The sequence below is a fragment of the Panthera tigris genome, chromosome D1, assembly GCF_018350195.1.
Source record: "Panthera tigris isolate Pti1 chromosome D1, P.tigris_Pti1_mat1.1, whole genome shotgun sequence".
Lineage (NCBI taxonomy): Eukaryota > Metazoa > Chordata > Mammalia > Carnivora > Felidae > Panthera > Panthera tigris.
Window position 1 is genome coordinate 16,575,337 of NC_056669.1, and position 17,050 is coordinate 16,592,386.

Here is a 17,050-nt window from a genome sequence, read left to right on the forward strand (position 1 = left end):
AGCAGTAGCTGGGAGCGGAGCGCAGTCGCCCGGCGGGCTCGGGAGGACGCAGCGCCCGGGACCGGGCTCCGGGAACCGGGTGTGCGCAGCCCAGCCGAGTCGGGGCGCGCCCCCCTCGCCCCTCCCCATCCTTGTCGTCTCTCGGCGGACTGGGGCCCGGGCCCTCCCCAGTCGCCCGCCCCGCCCCGGCCCCGCCCCGGCCCGCGCCGCCGGGACCGGGAGCCGGGCCGCGGTGCCGCAGCCGGAGGCAGGTGAGAAGGGCCCGGAGTCTCCGTCCCCGGCCCGCGGCAGCGCCAAGCTTCTCGGTCCGCACCGGCCCGGGGGCGCATCAAGGTGACTAGGCACGCGGGAGATGGGGAGGGGGGAGCCCACCGCGGTGGAGGGGGGAGGTCTTGGGTGCGGGTGGTGCGGCCGCCGGGGCCCCGGGGCGCCGGCGGGAGGGGCGGGCCGGGCGTCGCGCCCGGGGATGGGGAGGGGGATGCTGCGGGAGGCCCAGAGCCTCCTCTTCCTCCGCCTTCCCCCCGGTCCGCCCTGCGCGCACCCGGCTACCCAGACCAGCTAGCGGGCAGCCTCCGCGGGCCGCCCCTTCCCTCCTCCCCGCTCCCCAACCCTCCAGCCCCCAGGGGCTGCTGGCCTGCGGGGTAAGGAGATTAGAGCCACCGCGGGGAGGGGGGAGCGGGTGAGGGCTTGTAGGGGTCGGGCTGCGGCCAGGCTGGAGCCGGGGCTGGGGCTGGCCGGACCGAGGAGAGGTCGGACCCGAGCGTTGCTGCGCCGGGAGTGGGGGGCAGGAGGGGGCAGACGCTCTGGCGGTGGGGAGTGGGGTGCTCTCCGTAGCAGATCTGCCCTGAGAAAGAGGCGGGGGGTGGGGGCGGGGGAGCCTTAGAAGGCGAGGGAGGTTTGAGCCAAGGCTTGGGGGTCTCCGCCGAACCGAGCAGGCCCTCTCCCTGCAGGCCGGCGGCGTGATGGCGGAGAAGGCGCTGGAGGCCGTGGGCTGTGGACTAGGACCCGGGGCCGTGGCCATGGCCGTGGCGCTGGAGGACGGGGCGGAGCCCCCGATGCTGACCACGCACCTGAAGAAGGTGGAGAACCACATCACCGAAGCCCAGCGCTTCTCCCACCTACCCAAGCGCTCAGCAGTGGACATCGAGTTCGTGGAGCTGTCCTATTCCGTGCGGGAGGGGCCCTGCTGGCGCAAACGGGGTAAGGGAGCAGTCTGGTGGGGAGCTGCGGAGCCCCCAGGAGTGGCCTCGTGGAGAGCAGGAGGTCTGGGAGTCCCCTGTTCCGCACCAATGGGCCCTGTGGGAGCGCTGAAATCTCAACCCGCTGACTATGCACACAGTTGAGGCGGCGGGTCTGTGCTCCCCCCACACCCGCGAGCACTGTGTGGGACTCTAGGTTCAACTGGCTCCTGGAGCTTTCTCCCTCTAGGTTGACATGATGACCTCCGGGGGTTCAGTGACTCTTGCGGAGTTTTCCTTCTTTATTTTTAGGTAGAATTCCTGCCTTTGAGGGCTGGTACGAGGAAGCGGGGGGCTGTGTTGCACAGGTTCTCCCCAGCGGTTAGCAATATCCTTGTACCCACAGAACACTGCTAATCCTAAAAGATGTTCTCATTCCTGTCGCCTTACTCCATTCTTGCTGAAGTCCTCCAAGGCAGGGAGGGTGAGGGTTTAGCAAGAGAGATGACATCCTCACGTCACTAATAAGGAAACTGAGGTCCAGGGAAGTTGAGTAACTTGTCCAGTGCCACACAGCTCATACGTGGCAGAGCCAGGACCAGAAGCCAGGTTTTCCAGCTCCCTGCGTATTGTTTTTCCCCGTCTCTTAACTTCCCTGGTACACCAATTCCCATCTCCTCCTCTTTTCTCTCATCAGCACAGGTGGGGAAGGGCTGGGGCTCTGAGTTCCTCGGAACCCTCGCCATCGCCTGGATCCCTTGCCCCTGGCCGGCCACCGGCAGCTTGAGCTGGGAATAGAGAAGCTGAGGGTTTTTTGTTGTTGTTGTTTCTGTTTTCCCCCAGAGCTGGGTGTGGATGAGGGGTGGAGCTGGGACATTGTTCTCTGAGACTTAAGAATAAGTTTGGGGTGCTTCCGAGCAGGACCAAGCATGAGCTGTCTCTGTCCTCCCCACCCTCACTCCCATGAGTGACCAAAAGGTCACAGGGCCTGAGCCAATGGCAACGGAGGCCTCTGGGCCCCCTGCCCGGTGCCCGTCCCTGAGCAGCCTCTCCGCCCCGAGACCAGCTCTGGGCAAAATGAAGAGGTAGCCATTATGTCCTTAGCCCTCTCGTTTCCTCAGTTTCGAGGAGATGTGTAGATAAGAAAGAAATGTAGTTAGATGGACCGGTTGCTTCAACCCACCCACCCGTCACAAAGTGGCACCTGTGACCGGGTCCTTTCTCCTTTGACCTTGCCAGCCCCATACTCTCCACTGTCCACTTTGCTCTCTCTTCTGTCCCTTGCCCTTTTCTTTGTCTTCTGTCCTCCTCTCTTTGACTTGCCTTTTCACTGGAGTCCCTCTCCCCTTGTCTGGAGGACAGAAAGCAATTCGAGAAATTAGAGGTGGGCAGAGAGGAGAAAGAGAGAGGGATGTGGAGAGAGGGTAGTTTCTGCCTTTCCCAGGTAAGGATTTGCCGCCCATTTCCCCTAATTATTACGGTGTTTCTTGTTTTCAAAACACTTTCCTATTAGTTATTATTAAATACCTCACTTAACATTCACAATAACCCTGTTATGCCTTGGGAGGAGACGTTACTGTCCTGATTTTGACAGGACTTGACAGAATTGCAAGAGAGTTACTGACTGAGGCGGGACTAGAACTCTGATGTGTCTTTATGTCAAGGCCTGGCAGGCCCTTCCCATGAAGAGCAGCTATGGGACAGCAGGGGTTCAAAGACTGGGTTCCTAGCCACCTGTCCACTGGAAGACGACCTTGGGCCATCTGCTTACCCTCTCTCGGCCTCACTTTTCCTCATCTGTGAATAGGGGTGATAAGAACTGTCATTGCACAGGCTTAGCTGAGACATTATCTGTGGAAATGCTTTGTGAAAGGCAAGTGTAAGATGATATTTGTATTAGGCATCAGTGTCCAATCTAGTGCTTGGCTGTGATTAAATGAGAGGAAGGTTCATCATTGCCAGTTTCCTCCCCTGCAAAAGAAATCATTTCCCGTGAGTGGTTCTGAAAGGCGTTTGCTGGAGTATACAACCACGCGTCTTTCGGGTTGATGGTCATAATGACTGAGGCAGAGGGATAGAACCTGTGACTTGCCCTCTCCCAGTGCAGAAGTTGCTGTGTGACCTTGGGTGAGTCACTGGACGTCCCTGGGCCCCAGTTGGCTCGTCCATGTTGCTGTAGCAGCAACCCGGGTAATGAGTTTATAAACGGGAAAGCACTATCCAGGCCGTCGGTGCGATCAGGACCCCAGAGTGGACAGCAGCTGAGCCTCCTTCTGAATGGATGCGTCCAGAGGGAGAGCTGGCTGCTGTGGAGGGAGAGTGAAAGATCACATCCCTTCGCTGTCTCTGCTAAGGAGGTATTGTGGAGAGGGAGTGGGGCTCAGTGGGGGTCGGAGGAGGGTGGTAATGAACAAAATCTCCAGTGGGAGATTGGTGTTTCTGCCTCACTGAGGCAGGTCTGCAAGCATACGAGGCGAGGCTGGTCTCATGGGCTTCCTCCTTCCTCTCTACCTTGTTTTCCCGGGTGACTCCCTGTAGTCTCTGACCTCTGCTTCCTGGATTGTGTTCTGTATATTCTCTCACGTGGCAGAGCTCCTCCTTCCAAGGATTGGCGAGCCTCTGACTTTCCTCTCCATTTTTGAGTGCTGAGCATCCTTCAAGACTTCGCTCAATTGCCACTTCTTCCGGGAAGCCATTCTTGATATTTCCCTTGCCCCTCCACCCTCCTCAGTTCCATTTTCTGCATTCTCATTGCGCATTATTTGTGCTTCTATTATGACCCTTATTTGATCTTTCCTTAGATCCACAGACGTTCCCGCCATTTTTACCTAGACTATGACTTTCTTTCTTTCTTTTTTTTTTTCAATGTTTTTATTTATTTTTGAGACAGAGAGAGACAGAGCATGAGCGGGGAAGGGGCAGAGAGAGAGGGAGACACAGAATCTGAAGCAGGCTCCAGGCTCCAGGCTCTGAGCTGTCAGCACAGAGCCTGACGCGGGGCTCGAACTCACAGACTGTGAGATCATGACCTGAGCTGAAGTCGGACGCTCAACCAACTGAGCCACCCAGGCGCCCCAGACTATGACTTTCTTGAAAGCAGGAAATGTGTCTTCTTCATTTTTTTTTTATTTGTCCAGTGTCTGGTACAGAGCTTGGAATGTAGTGGATATCAATAAACATTTGTCAAATGGAATTAATGATAAAATGTCATTTTTTAAATATACTCTATGTGCCAAGCACTGTGTCATATGCCTTTACATATATTATCTCATTGACTCTTTACAACAACCCTATGAGATAGGTACTATCATCCTCATTTTACAGATGAGGGACCTGGAGCTCAGAGAGGTTAAGCAACTTGCCTGAGGTCACACAGCTGGTAAGTGTGGAGCCAGAATTTGAACCTAGATCCACCTGACTCCAAATCGGTGCTCTTAATGCATATGCTGCCTCCCAACGAGTGAATGAATGATGATGTGTTACTGGGCCACGTTAGGGGCTGCAGAGACAAGCCTAGGGGGCCAAGGGAGCACAAAGAAGGCTTTTCCAGAATGAAGCAAAAGCTCTGAGAACACTCACTCCGGGAACACTTACTGAGCACCTAGTACCTGCCAGACAGTCTCCTGAGGTTACAAAGATGAGCGAGCCACAGACTCTGCCCCCAAGCAGCTCACAGACTAAGAGGCTGGGTGGGGAAGGGGTGGGAGACAGGCACGTCAAATAGCCACCGTGCTGGCATATGCAAAGCGCTATGGGAACACCGAGGCCATTCGACCAGCTCACTCGGGCTGATCGTTGGGAAAATCTTCCTGGAGGCAGTGAGGGTCACTGCTGTGTGTATAGAAGGGGAGCAGGGTCGTCTATAAGCTTGACCCCGCTCTCCGCGACCATCCATGAGCTGTGGAGGTTTTTCGTAGCCTACCGAAGAGTATGGTCACCCCTGATGCTTCGACATTAGGAGTGGCCATTTCTAGGGGACCAGGATGAGAGGGTGTGAATACTGTTGCTGCTCTGAAGGTCATTCCTCCCTCCGAATCAGTTTACCCTGAGTAGGGACTGCCTATTTCAATAAGAGCCATGGCCGCTGCTGAGAGTTTGGGGCTGCTCTGTTCACTGCAACCCTGATCAGACGTGCCTCCCTCCCTCACTGCAGGTTATAAGACCCTCCTCAAGTGCCTGTCGGGTAAATTCTGCCGCCGGGAGCTGATCGGCATCATGGGCCCCTCGGGGGCTGGCAAGTCCACATTCATGAACATCCTGGCAGGGTACAGGTGAGGACGCGGCTGGGGCGGAAGCGGGGAAAGGGGCCGGGAGGACGGATCCCCGGGAGAGCCCAGAAGGGGATCTGAAGTGGCCTTGACCCCCCCACCCGCGACCAATGTTCCTCCAGGGAGTCTGGCATGAAGGGGCAGATCCTGGTCAACGGGAGGCCGCGGGAACTGAGGACCTTCCGCAAGATGTCCTGTTACATCATGCAGGAAGACATGCTGCTCCCACACCTGACGGTGTTGGAAGCCATGATGGTGAGGGCTGGATGGCCGCCTCCTCCTCCCAGCCCCCGCTTCTGTCCCCCGCCCCCATCCTCAAGGGGTCGAGGCAGGGCCCCCCTCCCACACACATCTGACCCGCCTACTCTCTGGGCCTCAGGTCTCTGCTAACCTGAAGCTGAGTGAGAAGCAAGAGGTGAAGAAGGAACTGGTGAGTGGGGAAGAGACAGGGGTGAGAAGAGGACGGCTGCCCTGTGTGTGTTTCTGAGTCTTAGAGCCCCGGGTTGGGGGGGGGGGGCCCGGGGGGGGGCCAGAGGACTTAAGGGAAGACTTCTTTAAGTTGGGGTGGTGTGGGGGTGGGGAGGAGCGGAGACTCTGAAGCTGACCTGGGATGGGGGTGGGGCCTGGGCCAGGTGACGGAGATCCTGACAGCCCTGGGCCTGATGTCCTGCTCCCACACGAGGACGGCCCTGCTCTCCGGTGGGCAGAGGAAGCGCCTGGCCATCGCCCTGGAGCTGGTCAACAACCCGCCGGTCATGTTCTTTGACGAACCCACCAGGTAGTTCTCCCCCTCCTCCCCCAGCAGGATGCCCCCTCCTCTCAGCCCTGAGCCGGGGAATCTGCTCCACTGCTGGAGACCAGAGTCTGGCCTTCGCAGCCTCCTGGGGCCAAGATAAGGGCTTACTCCTCGTCCGTCCCTGCCAGTCCTATTGCCGTAGCAGCCCCATCCTTCATGCAGGCAGAAATCCCACGTCCTCCTTGACTGATGCCTCCCTCTCCTTCTCTTCCCCACAGCCAAGCAGTCACCAAATCCTGCTGATTCTACCTCCTTTCTCCGTCTCTCAGATTTGCCCCACCCCCATCCCTAGGGCTCCTGCTTGAGTTCAGGACATCAGCAGCTCTTGCCCGCATTTCTGCAGCCGACTCCTATCTCTTTGCCTTCAGTCTCTTCGCAGCCAATCCTTCCTCCAAAGTGCAGCCAGAGAGAGCTTTCTAAAAGACAAGTCTGGCAATTCTCACTCCCTTGCTTGAAAACACACCCAACGGTTCCCGTTTGCCCTCCTAATAAAATCAGAGGACTTACAAGGTCCTGGTCTGAACCTACTTCTCCAAGCCTCACATCTTGCTTCATGCCGTCTTCTATTTTATGCTCTAATAACACTGAATTGCTTATAATTCCCTGGGCCAGACATGTGTTTCCTGCCTCTAAGCTTCGCACATGCTGTGTCTTGTGCCTGGAATGCCCTTCGCCTCCATGCCTGCCCTTCCACCAGAGCTGGCGTAGCTCCTTCTTCGTCCACATGCACCCGGCAAACTCCTCTGACTACCCCCCAACCCCTGTACGGCAGACCTGAACCCTCCCCTCTTTGTCACGCCACGTTCCACATTATCTCAAGTGATCTGTGCGCTTATCTCTCCCTCCCTCTGGACCAGAGTCTGTCTTAGTGATCCATCACCGGAATCCCAGGGCCTGGCCTTCAACAGGTGCTCGCTGGTTATTTGCTTGTTGAACTGAGTGGTGCTCTGGGCCTCTTGGTAACTCCAAACGCCTGAATCGTCCAGTATGTACAGGCTACGGGGATGGCCAGAGTGACTCCCTTCCTTGCCAGCTCCATCCCCTTCATAGCAGCTGCCCCACCCCAAACTCTCCCTTCTTGGGCTCTGCCCACCTCACCCCACCCCACCCCCTTTCTCTGGACAGTGGTCTGGACAGCGCCTCCTGTTTCCAAGTGGTGTCCCTCATGAAGTCCCTGGCCCAGGGGGGCCGTACCATCATCTGCACCATCCACCAGCCCAGTGCCAAGCTCTTTGAGATGTTTGACAAGGTGAGTGTCTCTGGGCCTCACACGTGCCTGGCCTGCAATGGGGAGAGAGCAGGGCATCAGTAGAGGTGCTGGTGGGGCCTGCCGGGTCCACTGGCTGTGTTTTCCTCACCCTTCTCTTTCTGCCTCAGCTCTACATCCTGAGCCAGGGTCAGTGCATCTTCAAGGGCGTGGTCACCAACCTGATCCCCTACCTGAAGGGGCTCGGCTTGCACTGCCCCACTTACCACAACCCGGCTGATTTCAGTGAGTCAAAGTTTGGCCGCTGGGCCAAACCTGGGGGATCGGGTCACGCGCCCGGGGCCTCCTTGGGGGCAGAGGCCTCACTGTCACTGGCCTTCCCCACACACGCATGGAGGGGCTGGCTTGCCCTTGGGAACCAAGGATACATCTTAGCTAAGCGCTCCCCTCTGTGCCTCCTAGTCATCGAAGTGGCCTCTGGAGAGTACGGAGACCTCAACCCCATGCTGTTCAGGGCTGTGCAGAATGGGCTCTGTACCATGGCTGAGAAGAAGAGCATCCCAGAGAAGAATGAGGTCCCCACCCCTTGCCCCCCTTGCCCTCAGGTGAGTAGGGGTGGGGACGGCAGAGAAGGAAAAGTGGGGGAGGGGGGATGGGACGATGGACAACGGCCCTGCCAAAGAGGCTGTCCCCCAGAGGCATCACAACCACTGGGTTCTAGGAAGAACCCAGAACTTGGAGGAGACCTACCATTAACAGCTGTGTGACCTTGGGCACGTTGCTCGACCTCTGAGCTTTGGCGTTCTCGTTCATTTATTTGTTCAGCAAGTTCTTACTGAGCATCTGTGTGTTGTCCTCGGTGCCGGCACGGTGCCACCTGGTAAGCAAAACCGATGCTGTCTCTTGCCTCATGGCCAAAACGTGTCCTACTGTCATCTGCAGCCTGGGGGTGATGACACTTACCTCCAGGGTTATTGGCAGGACTAACTAGATCATCACGTAAATGTCTTTGCACTGTAGGTCCACCCAGGAGAATGGGGAGCTAGTGCTCAAAAGTCCCAAACTCCCCAGGGGCTTGCAAGTGAGGGTTTTTAAGGCCAAAATTTGGGGCAAGGGTCTCTTGAGAAGGTGGATGGCGTTGACTGGAGACCCATAAGGTCATGCCAGCAGGTGCTGTGGTGCTGTTTCGTCCGGAGCAGATGGGGATCTTTCCCACCTCAGGAGAGTTGGAATCTGAAAAATCTTTGTTCTCTATGTTAGAGATTTCATTCGGTCCATCTGGTGCTTATATCTTTAAGGTAGTGATAATTAACCACTTGTGAGCTGGTGGCGTTGCACTCCTCCAATCCCTTGGTTGGTCCAGCTGTGCCTGGAGGCCATATGACCTCTGGTTAATTCTTTCTTCTGAACTGATAAGATGGATGCTGGCTTCAAAAGCCAGAAGGGTTCCTTACTGTTGCTGCGGTCATTATTATCATTGCTAGATATGATTGTCATTATGCCCTTGGGGTAAAGGTTTCTTGATGGAGTAAAGAAGAGGAGTGACTGGTCTCCTATTAGCCCCCACAGGTGTCCTTGACCTCCTTGCTCTCTCCTGCCTCCCACGTTTTTACTTGTTCCTTGTCTCTCTCTCTCTCTCTCTCTCTCTCTCTCTCTCTCTCTCTCTCTCTCTCTCGGAATCTCGCTCCAGTTCATGACTCTGAGGCCAGCTTCCAGGCACGCACCTCAATGGTGGGGAATTTTCCATCAGTACACCTGGAGGACCCCTGCCCTGAGGAAGGGCTCAGGGGTTTTCCCATCACTGAGCTGGATGTGCAGTGAGTGGGTGGGACAGGCTCACCTAAGCCAATGTCCTCTCCCCAGGAAGTGGATCCCATCGAAAGCCACACCTTTGCCACCAGCACCCTTACACAGTTCTGCATCCTTTTCAAGAGGACCTTCTTGTCCATCCTCAGGGACACGGTGAGGCATCAAGTTGGGGAGAAGAGGCTGGTAGAGGCCTGGCTTTGGGGGGCATAGGATCTCAGCAGCTGGGAGGGGAATGTCCCCCCTCCCCCCAGCCCCCACCGCCGGCAGTCTCCCGGTACCCCTGTGTGTCTGTGTGTCCGCGAGGGCAGCTCTGAGTTCCTACCCCAGTGTGGCTGCTCATCCCTGGCCTGCGGCCCATCCCCTCTCCTCACCCAGGTCCTGACCCACCTGCGGTTTGTGTCCCACGTGGTAATCGGCGTGCTCATTGGTCTCCTTTACCTGCACATCGGTAACGATGCCAGCAAGGTCTTCAACAACACCGGCTGCCTCTTCTTCTCCATGCTGTTCCTCATGTTTGCTGCCCTTATGCCAACTGTGCTCACCTGTGAGCTGAGCTGCCCTGGGCGGTGGTGGTGGCGGCGGGGGGGAGGCTGGGGGCACAGGGGGTCAGGGTATCAGACAGCTGTGCCTAATCTGCCTGTGTCCTCAGTCCCCTTAGAGATGGCAGTCTTCATGAGGGAGCATCTCAACTACTGGTACAGCCTCAAAGCATATTATCTGGCCAAGACCATGGCCGACGTGCCCTTTCAGGTAAGCCTCTTCCTCCCTCCTATCTGGTTCTTTCCTCACTTGCTTGCTTGTCTCCCTCAACCCTGTCCCCTGCCATCCTTTCTCTTCCCTTTCACTTAGCAAGCAGGCAGGGAGTCCCTACCGTGCACCAGGCGCTGGGATCCGGCAATGAATAAGACAGATGTAATCCTGACCTCGTGGAACTTACGTTCTAGTGGGAACGACCGATGACAGACAGACAGTGATAAGAATAATAACCCCGTGAATGACTCTGTAAATCTTATCCACGGCAGTGGGGGCTGGTGGAGTCCCTGGAGCCTTAGTGCTACTTGGTAGCCAGGAGACGTTGAGCCCCTGTCTCTCTCTGCTTCCACGTCCCCATCTATAAAGTGGGTGACGAGAGTATCTACCTCAGGGTCGTTTTTGAGGATTAAATGAGTTAATACGTGTAAAGTCCTTGGAATAGTGCTTGGCAGGGGTGCCTGGGTGGCTCCGTCAGTTAAACGTCCGACTTCGGCTCAGGTCGTGGTCTCACGGTTCACGGGCTCGAGCCCCACGTCAGGCTCCGTGCGGACGGCTCAGAGCCTGGAGCCTGCTTCGCATTCTGTGACTCCCTCTCTCTCTGCCCCTCCCCTGCTCACACTCTGTCTCTCAAAAGTAAACATTAAAATAAATTTTAAAAAAACAAACAAAAAAAGAACAGTGCTTGGCATGCACTAAAGTGCCCACTAAATGTTAGCCAGTTCGGGTTGTATTTTTGGGTTTTTTTTGGCCACTGCCACTCTTTTCCAAGCTCCAGGGCCACCAATAATCCCGAGGGCACCTTTGTGCAGATTGGACGAAGATGCCCCTTCCTCAGGGTGGCTGCTGCCCCGCGCCAGGGTGCATGGCTTTGTGGGGAGAGCACAGCTGGATCTCGGCCTCTGGTGGCCTCTTGATTGGGCGCCCCTGTGCAGGGGGCAGCCTGCCGTACCGTACTCGTGGGTTTGGACTCCGCCTCCAGGAGCTGATAGCTCAGAGGGGGACAAAGTGTGCTTTCCATGTAGAGTTAATTAATCAACAATACAAAGAATAAGCTGGTCCAGGTTTCGGAGCTCAGATATGGAGAAGTCGCCATGCCTGAACTGGTCAGAGTGGGTCCAATGGAAGCGGTGACACCGGAGGAAGAGAATAGGTTCATATAGCCAGGAAGGAAGCGGTCATGGGTCAGCCTGGGGGGGGGGGGGAACAGCAGACAGAGCGCGGGGACAGGACTAAGCACGGACGCTGGAGGAAGGGCTGTCCTAGGCTTCTACCGTGCCCCTGGCTCGCGGTCCACTGCCCAGGCCTGTGTCCCCTCCCCAGGTGGTGTGCCCGGTGGTATATTGCAGCATTATGTACTGGATGACAGGCCAGCCGGCTGAAACCAGTCGCTTCCTGCTCTTCTCAGCCCTGGCCACTGCCACCGCCTTGGTGGCCCAGTCTTTGGGGCTGCTGATTGGAGCCGCCTCCAATTCCCTACAGGTGGGAGGCCCGGCACTTGGGGATCTTGAGGGGCGGTGGACAGGATCTGGTGGGAGGAAACAGGGGCTGGCATGGGAATGGATCTGTGGGAAACCCCGGGGCCACCTCAGTCCTGAGTCTATCCTGGTCACTCCTGTGATGGCCCGGTCCCCTTCCCTCCCCTCCAGGTGGCCACCTTTGTGGGCCCAGTTACCGCCATCCCTGTCCTCTTGTTCTCCGGTTTCTTTGTCAGCTTCAAGACCATCCCCACTTACCTGCAATGGAGCTCCTACCTCTCCTATGTCAGGTCAGTGACCCTTCCCTCACCATCTGCCCCTGCTCCCCCCACCCCCACCCTCCGGCAGGAGCCCAGGCCCCAGGGCTGAGAGAGTTGCAACTGGGCCCTGGCGGTTTGCCCAGGGAACAGTGACCTATGCCCTGTATCCTGCTCTGATGTCCCCACGTGCCTAGGTATGGCTTTGAGGGTGTGATTCTGACCATCTATGGCATGGATCGAGAAGATCTGACCTGCCTGGAGGAGCACTGCCCTTTCCAGAATCCACAGAGTATCCTTCGAGCGTTGGATGTGGAGGACGCCAAGCTCTACATGGACTTCCTGGTCTTGGGCATCTTCTTCCTGGCCTTGCGGCTGCTGGCGTACCTTGTGCTCCGTTACCGGGTCAAGTCCGAGAGATAGAGCCTGGCCCTGGCCTGCGCCCCAGCCCCCGCAGCGGAAGCCCCCAGCCCCAGCCCTCTGGGACTGTTTTAACCTCGTAGACTTTGGCACTGGTTGCTGGTGCAGCCATCCTCCCCTCTCTCGGCTGCTCCACAGGCTGGCTGCTGGACTGCGCTCCCGGCCGTGGCCGTGGCAACCGGGGCTCCAGCCCTCCCCGCCATGCCCAGGAGTCTTCCCCAGTTGATGCCGTTCGTAGCTTCCTCCCTAGTCCCTCCAACATCTGCATGCAAAGACCACTAGGAGGCTGCCGCCCTCCTTCCCGCCCTCGGCACCCTCCTCTGTTGTCTGCCTGGGAGCCCCAGGGTCTCCAGGCCCCCACTCACAACTGACCAAAGTGGCCTCCTCTGGGGGTCCCCGCCACACAAGTGTTTGTAAACTGGACTGTTCTGAGGTTCAGGTTCCAGGGCTGGGCCCTGGTGGGGCCCCCTGGAAGTCCCATTTGGACACTGGAACGGAGCAGGGAAGGCTCTGGAAGTCTGTTCCTCCTCCTCACCTTCTCCCCACCCCCAGACCTGGCCGCCTTGGACAATCTGCTGGGACAGAAGCTGGGTTTTCTGTCTGGGTCGCCCCTCCCAATCCTGGGGATTGGAGAGGCCTGGGGCCACGGGACGCCCCGTTCACCCTTCCCCGTCCCCTTTGGTGGGGGTAGGGTCTGGTGGCACCTCTGCAATAATGTTTGTGTTTCTCTCTCACCTGCCACTGGAACTGGAGAATGCACTTTATTCTGGGGCATGAGTAGGAGAAGACCAAGCTTCCTTTCTTGCTTCTCCTGCCCGGTCCTGCAAAACTCCCTACCCTCTCCAGAGTTAACGGGCACATACATGCGAACAGGCAATCTCAGACCTACACGCGCTCGCCGTCCGCCGTGGCCCCGAGGAGCGATGGTGGCAGTGGTGGCGGTGGGAGCTGCGGGAAGGGCAGTGCCGGCCTCCTCCTGGGCATGCCGCTTGGCCTTTAAGGATGAGGCTGGTGCTGCCCGGGGTGTCTCCAGGATCTGCAGGTGTCTACCCCCGGGTCTTCCTTCCCCTCCAAGTCAGGGGCGGCACAAGGCACTATCTCCCTGGGGTTCAGGAGCCAACACAAGCACAAGACGGGCATCAGTTGGCCTTGGCCGCCTGCCACCCCATGCCCCCTCTCTTGTGCGTCAGGCTGGTATTCTCACTCTCTCGCCCCTTCCCCAGCCGCTTGCTGCTCATTCAAACTCCCGTCTGGGTCTCTCCACACCCTTCCCATCAGCCAACGCGGCCCCTGGGCCCCAGAGCGGCAGACACAGAACATGTCTGGCTGTTGTGGGAGGTCCAGGCTCATGCCACTTCTGATTTCCCCTTCCCCCAGGGCTCTTTCCCGCCCCCCCGGATTTCTGTACACATACCACTCTTCCTTCTCTTGTCCTGCCACGGATTCCCGCCATCACCCAGAGATGCCAGTCGTATTTGTGGGGTTTCACCCATTATTAATAAAACCTATATTTATACAGTATGCGGTGCAGAAATGTGTACGGGCGTGGCGCCCAGGGCCACGGGCTGTGAGGGGTCTTCGAAGCACTTGAAAGGAGTCTGCGCGCTTTAGGGAGTTTGTGGCAGTGGGTGGTAAGCCAAGCTAGTACATGTCAAGGTAGCGAACGTGTAGCATATAAAGTACCCGTATTATGCTTTATATGTTACAAATGCTTGGTGTTCATTATCTCAAGAAAGTCCAATGCCGACTGTGCATCGTCCCTCATGATAACCCATTTTGCAGATGAGACAACTGAGACATGGGCTAAGTAACTTGCCCAGGGACCCTTAGCTAATGGAGGCGAAGCCAGATCTGGGAACCTGGTCTTCTGCCTCCAGACTCCTCATTCTTGACACTGGCCAATGATGATGATTAGGGTGGCTCTGCATGCTCTGTGTGGGTGCCTTGTGTCTGTTGCATGGGTGTGTTCTCGCCAAGTGATACATGTCCTCCTCTTCAGAAGTCACTGAGCCCCGGTTGTGCCTGGCGGGGCGGGGGAGGGCATCTAGTCAGTGGTCATAAAGGGCAGTGAGAAGCAGGAAAGACCCCAGAGCCTGACCCCAGAGCCTAAGCGCTAGGATGAGAATACCAGGTACCTCACCGAACTTACCCCAGCTTTCTCTTTTTCTTCCTCTCTTCTCTCCTGCCCCCCACCCCCCAGCCCCGTCCCTGAGCCACACTTAACCAGGGCCCAGCCATCAGCCATCAGGACTGGACGTGGGTTGGTGGTCTGAGGTTTGCAGTAGACAACTGCCCAGAAGTCCTTGAAGGTTGGTGGCAAGGTGACCCAAGAAGCAGCACATTGTCTCACCCTCTTCCTTCCTGATCCTGAAGCTTGGGGACTGAAGGAAGGGACTGACATTGACCCTGCCAGCTGCTAGGACTACCTCGCATGTGCTACATGCAGAGCTAAGTGTCCCGGGCCAGATGAGGGTCTAGTCTATTACTGGTTGGGTGCCTGCCTGGAAATGGACTTTTTTTTTTTTTTTAATTTTTTAAATGTTTATTTACTTTTGAGAGAGAGAGAGAGAGAGAGAGAGAGAGAGGCAGAGCACTAGTGGGGGAGGGGGAGAGAGAGAGGGAGACGCAGACTCCAAAGCAGGCTCCAGGCTCCGAGCTGTCAGCACAGAGCCCGATGCAGGGCTCGAACCCATGAACTGTGAGATCATGGCCTGACCGGAAACCAAGGATCGGACGCTTAAGTGACTGAGCTACCCAGGCACCCCTGGAGATGGACGTTATCGTGAGGGGTTCAGAGTGGTGGTGGGAAGTGGGAAGAGGTCAGAGTCCCAGCTTCTGGAACCCTAGCTAGCTTTAGGGGCCGTTCTGGGTGCCGCCCTTTCCCTGGAGTAATGCCTGCAGGTGGCTTATTAAAATCAGAGGGCACAAAATCCCACCATTAAGCCGTCTTTCTCAAGATTCTTCACCTTTACTTTCTCTTTCAAAACGTAAATACTCCGAAAAGAGTAAAACATTTATAAACTCACACACTGGTAAGAGCCCTTGGGAGCTACAGGAGACGAACAGCCATCCAGAGCCAGCAAGGGCCACTCAGGCCCAGAGAACATTTTGTAGAGTGGCTCATGTCTTTGCAAAGAAAGCTCTTTCGATTCTTACAGTAACCCCATGAGGCTGCTGGGATGAGTATTATCATTTCCTCCTTTCACAGAGAAGAAAACCAAGGCTTGGAGAAGCAACTTGAGCAAGCTCTCCAGATCCTGTCCTCTTGCCACTGTGAGCCACGTACGATTTCTCCCACCGGCCCCATCAACCTGCAGGGGTGTGCCCTCTGCCCGTCCAAGCATGCTTAGGAATGGGCCTGCTCCCCCTGAGTGCCAGCCTCCCCGGACTCGGAGGTCATTTCCTTCAATGCAGCCACCTTCTGTGCCAGGGCCCGTGCAAGGGGCTGGAGGGCAGAGATGATTAAGGCGGTTCTCCACGCTATGGGTCTACAGCACCTGGTGCCCCATCCTGAGGTTGGACGACAGAGCACATGCCCACAGCGTGACTCAGGGTACTTCTGTCCGTGAGATGCCGGTCAAATGATATGTTATTAATAAAGCCGACATGGCTGTCATACCCAGTGTGGGTGGGGGAGGGGAATGGTTTGCTCTGAGCCGTGTCCGGTAACTGCAGCCGGGGGCCCTTCTGCCTCGCACGGCTAGGTAAGTGGAGTGAAGCTGGAAGAGTCCCCCAGGTCTGAAATGTCACCCCCGAGACCACATTCACAGCGTTGTCCCCCCCCCGCCATTCTTCTCCCCTTTCAGAGCTTCTCTTAAAATGAAAATGTGCCATTTCCCCTGCTGTCTGGAATGCCCTGCCCTTCCCTTCCTGGACTTACTCGAGATCCAATTCAAATGTCACCTTCTCTGTCAGAGGCAGTTAGTAACTTCCTCCCCCAGCCTTTCCAAAGGCTTCTGTCTGCCTCCGATGGACCATCATTTGGGCTAGCCGGAGGGGAGCTGCTATGGTCTGGACCCTGCGCGCCTTGTTCCGGTCGCTCAGAACTAACCCCATACCATGTATTCAGTGAATGAACATAGGCCTATGTGTGTTCATGAAATGTCAACGCTGTCTTCAGTCCGGATGGACAGTAGAGATCACAAAGCCCTCTTCCCAGCCTTGCCTCAAGGTGCCTCTCTATGGCTTCCCTGTTGCACACCTCTGCTCCGTGCACATCGCACTCCTACCTTTGCACGTGGAGGCGGGCCCTGGCTGTGGGCGGTGGGTGGCTGCTCTATCAGCTCCATGGGTCCTGGGTGTGCCCTGTGTGGAGCCACAGGGATGAGAGTGAGGGCTTTGAGGACCAGGAAGCCCCAGGGCGAGGCCATGACAGGGCGCCAGACAAGAAGAGCAGGTTGGGGCGGGAGCGTATCCCTCATTCTTACTCCTTTCTTGATCAAAGTGACCAGAAGCCACACACAGAGGTCTGGGGGCTGAGAGGGCCCGGTACAGAGGGAGGGCCCGCTAAGGCCTTGACTCGGCTCTCTGCCAGGAGGTAGGCTGAGGAGGTGAAGAGGCCCAGAGGGAAGAAATGCCCCGGGGACGGGTAGGTGCCTCAGGAGGGGTGAGGCCGGGAGATCTAGGCCCGGGAACTCTCGTCCCGGCCCTTCCACTTCCTAACTGGGTCAACCTGCGGGAGTCATCCCACCCTCTGAGCGGCAGTTCCTCGGTCTGTACAATGGGCACAACAGCAAGCCCCGCCCGAGAGGGGAGAAGTAATTGGATGGCACCGGCGCCTGGTAACCTGCAGAGGGCAGTCCGGGAGGCGGCGGCGGCGGGGCCAGCCGGGATCGAGGCCCGGAGCCGCGGAGGGCGGGCGCGAAGGCGGGGGGGGGGGGGGGGGGG

General features: G+C 57.2%; 1 protein-coding gene across 1 annotated transcript; it reads left to right on the forward strand.

Moving 5' to 3' along the window:
• The first annotated feature begins 273 nt into the window (after window positions 1-273).
• On the forward strand, window positions 274-12,191 carry ABCG4 (ATP binding cassette subfamily G member 4). Its single transcript, XM_042958613.1, has 15 exons — window positions 274-333; window positions 951-1,200; window positions 5,332-5,449; window positions 5,569-5,701; window positions 5,826-5,876; window positions 6,079-6,224; window positions 7,368-7,491; window positions 7,620-7,734; window positions 7,912-8,054; window positions 9,313-9,411; window positions 9,634-9,802; window positions 9,908-10,008; window positions 11,332-11,490; window positions 11,658-11,776; window positions 11,941-12,191. The coding sequence occupies exons 2-15, from the start codon at window positions 963-965 to the stop codon at window positions 12,164-12,166; spliced, it is 1,941 nt and encodes a 646-aa protein (XP_042814547.1). The 5' UTR covers window positions 274-333; window positions 951-962; the 3' UTR covers window positions 12,167-12,191.
• Window positions 12,192-17,050: the final 4,859 nt, after the last annotated feature.

Coding starts and splice junctions, on each gene's coding strand:
- ABCG4 (XM_042958613.1), top strand. CDS start 963: ATGGCGGAGAAGGCGCTGGAGGCCGTGGGCTGTGGACTAGGACCCGGG. Junction 5,450..5,568: donor AACATCCTGGCAGGGTACAG/GTGAGGACGCGG, acceptor ATGTTCCTCCAG/GGAGTCTGGCATGAAGGGGC. Junction 11,491..11,657: donor CCGCCTCCAATTCCCTACAG/GTGGGAGGCCCG, acceptor CCTCCCCTCCAG/GTGGCCACCTTTGTGGGCCC.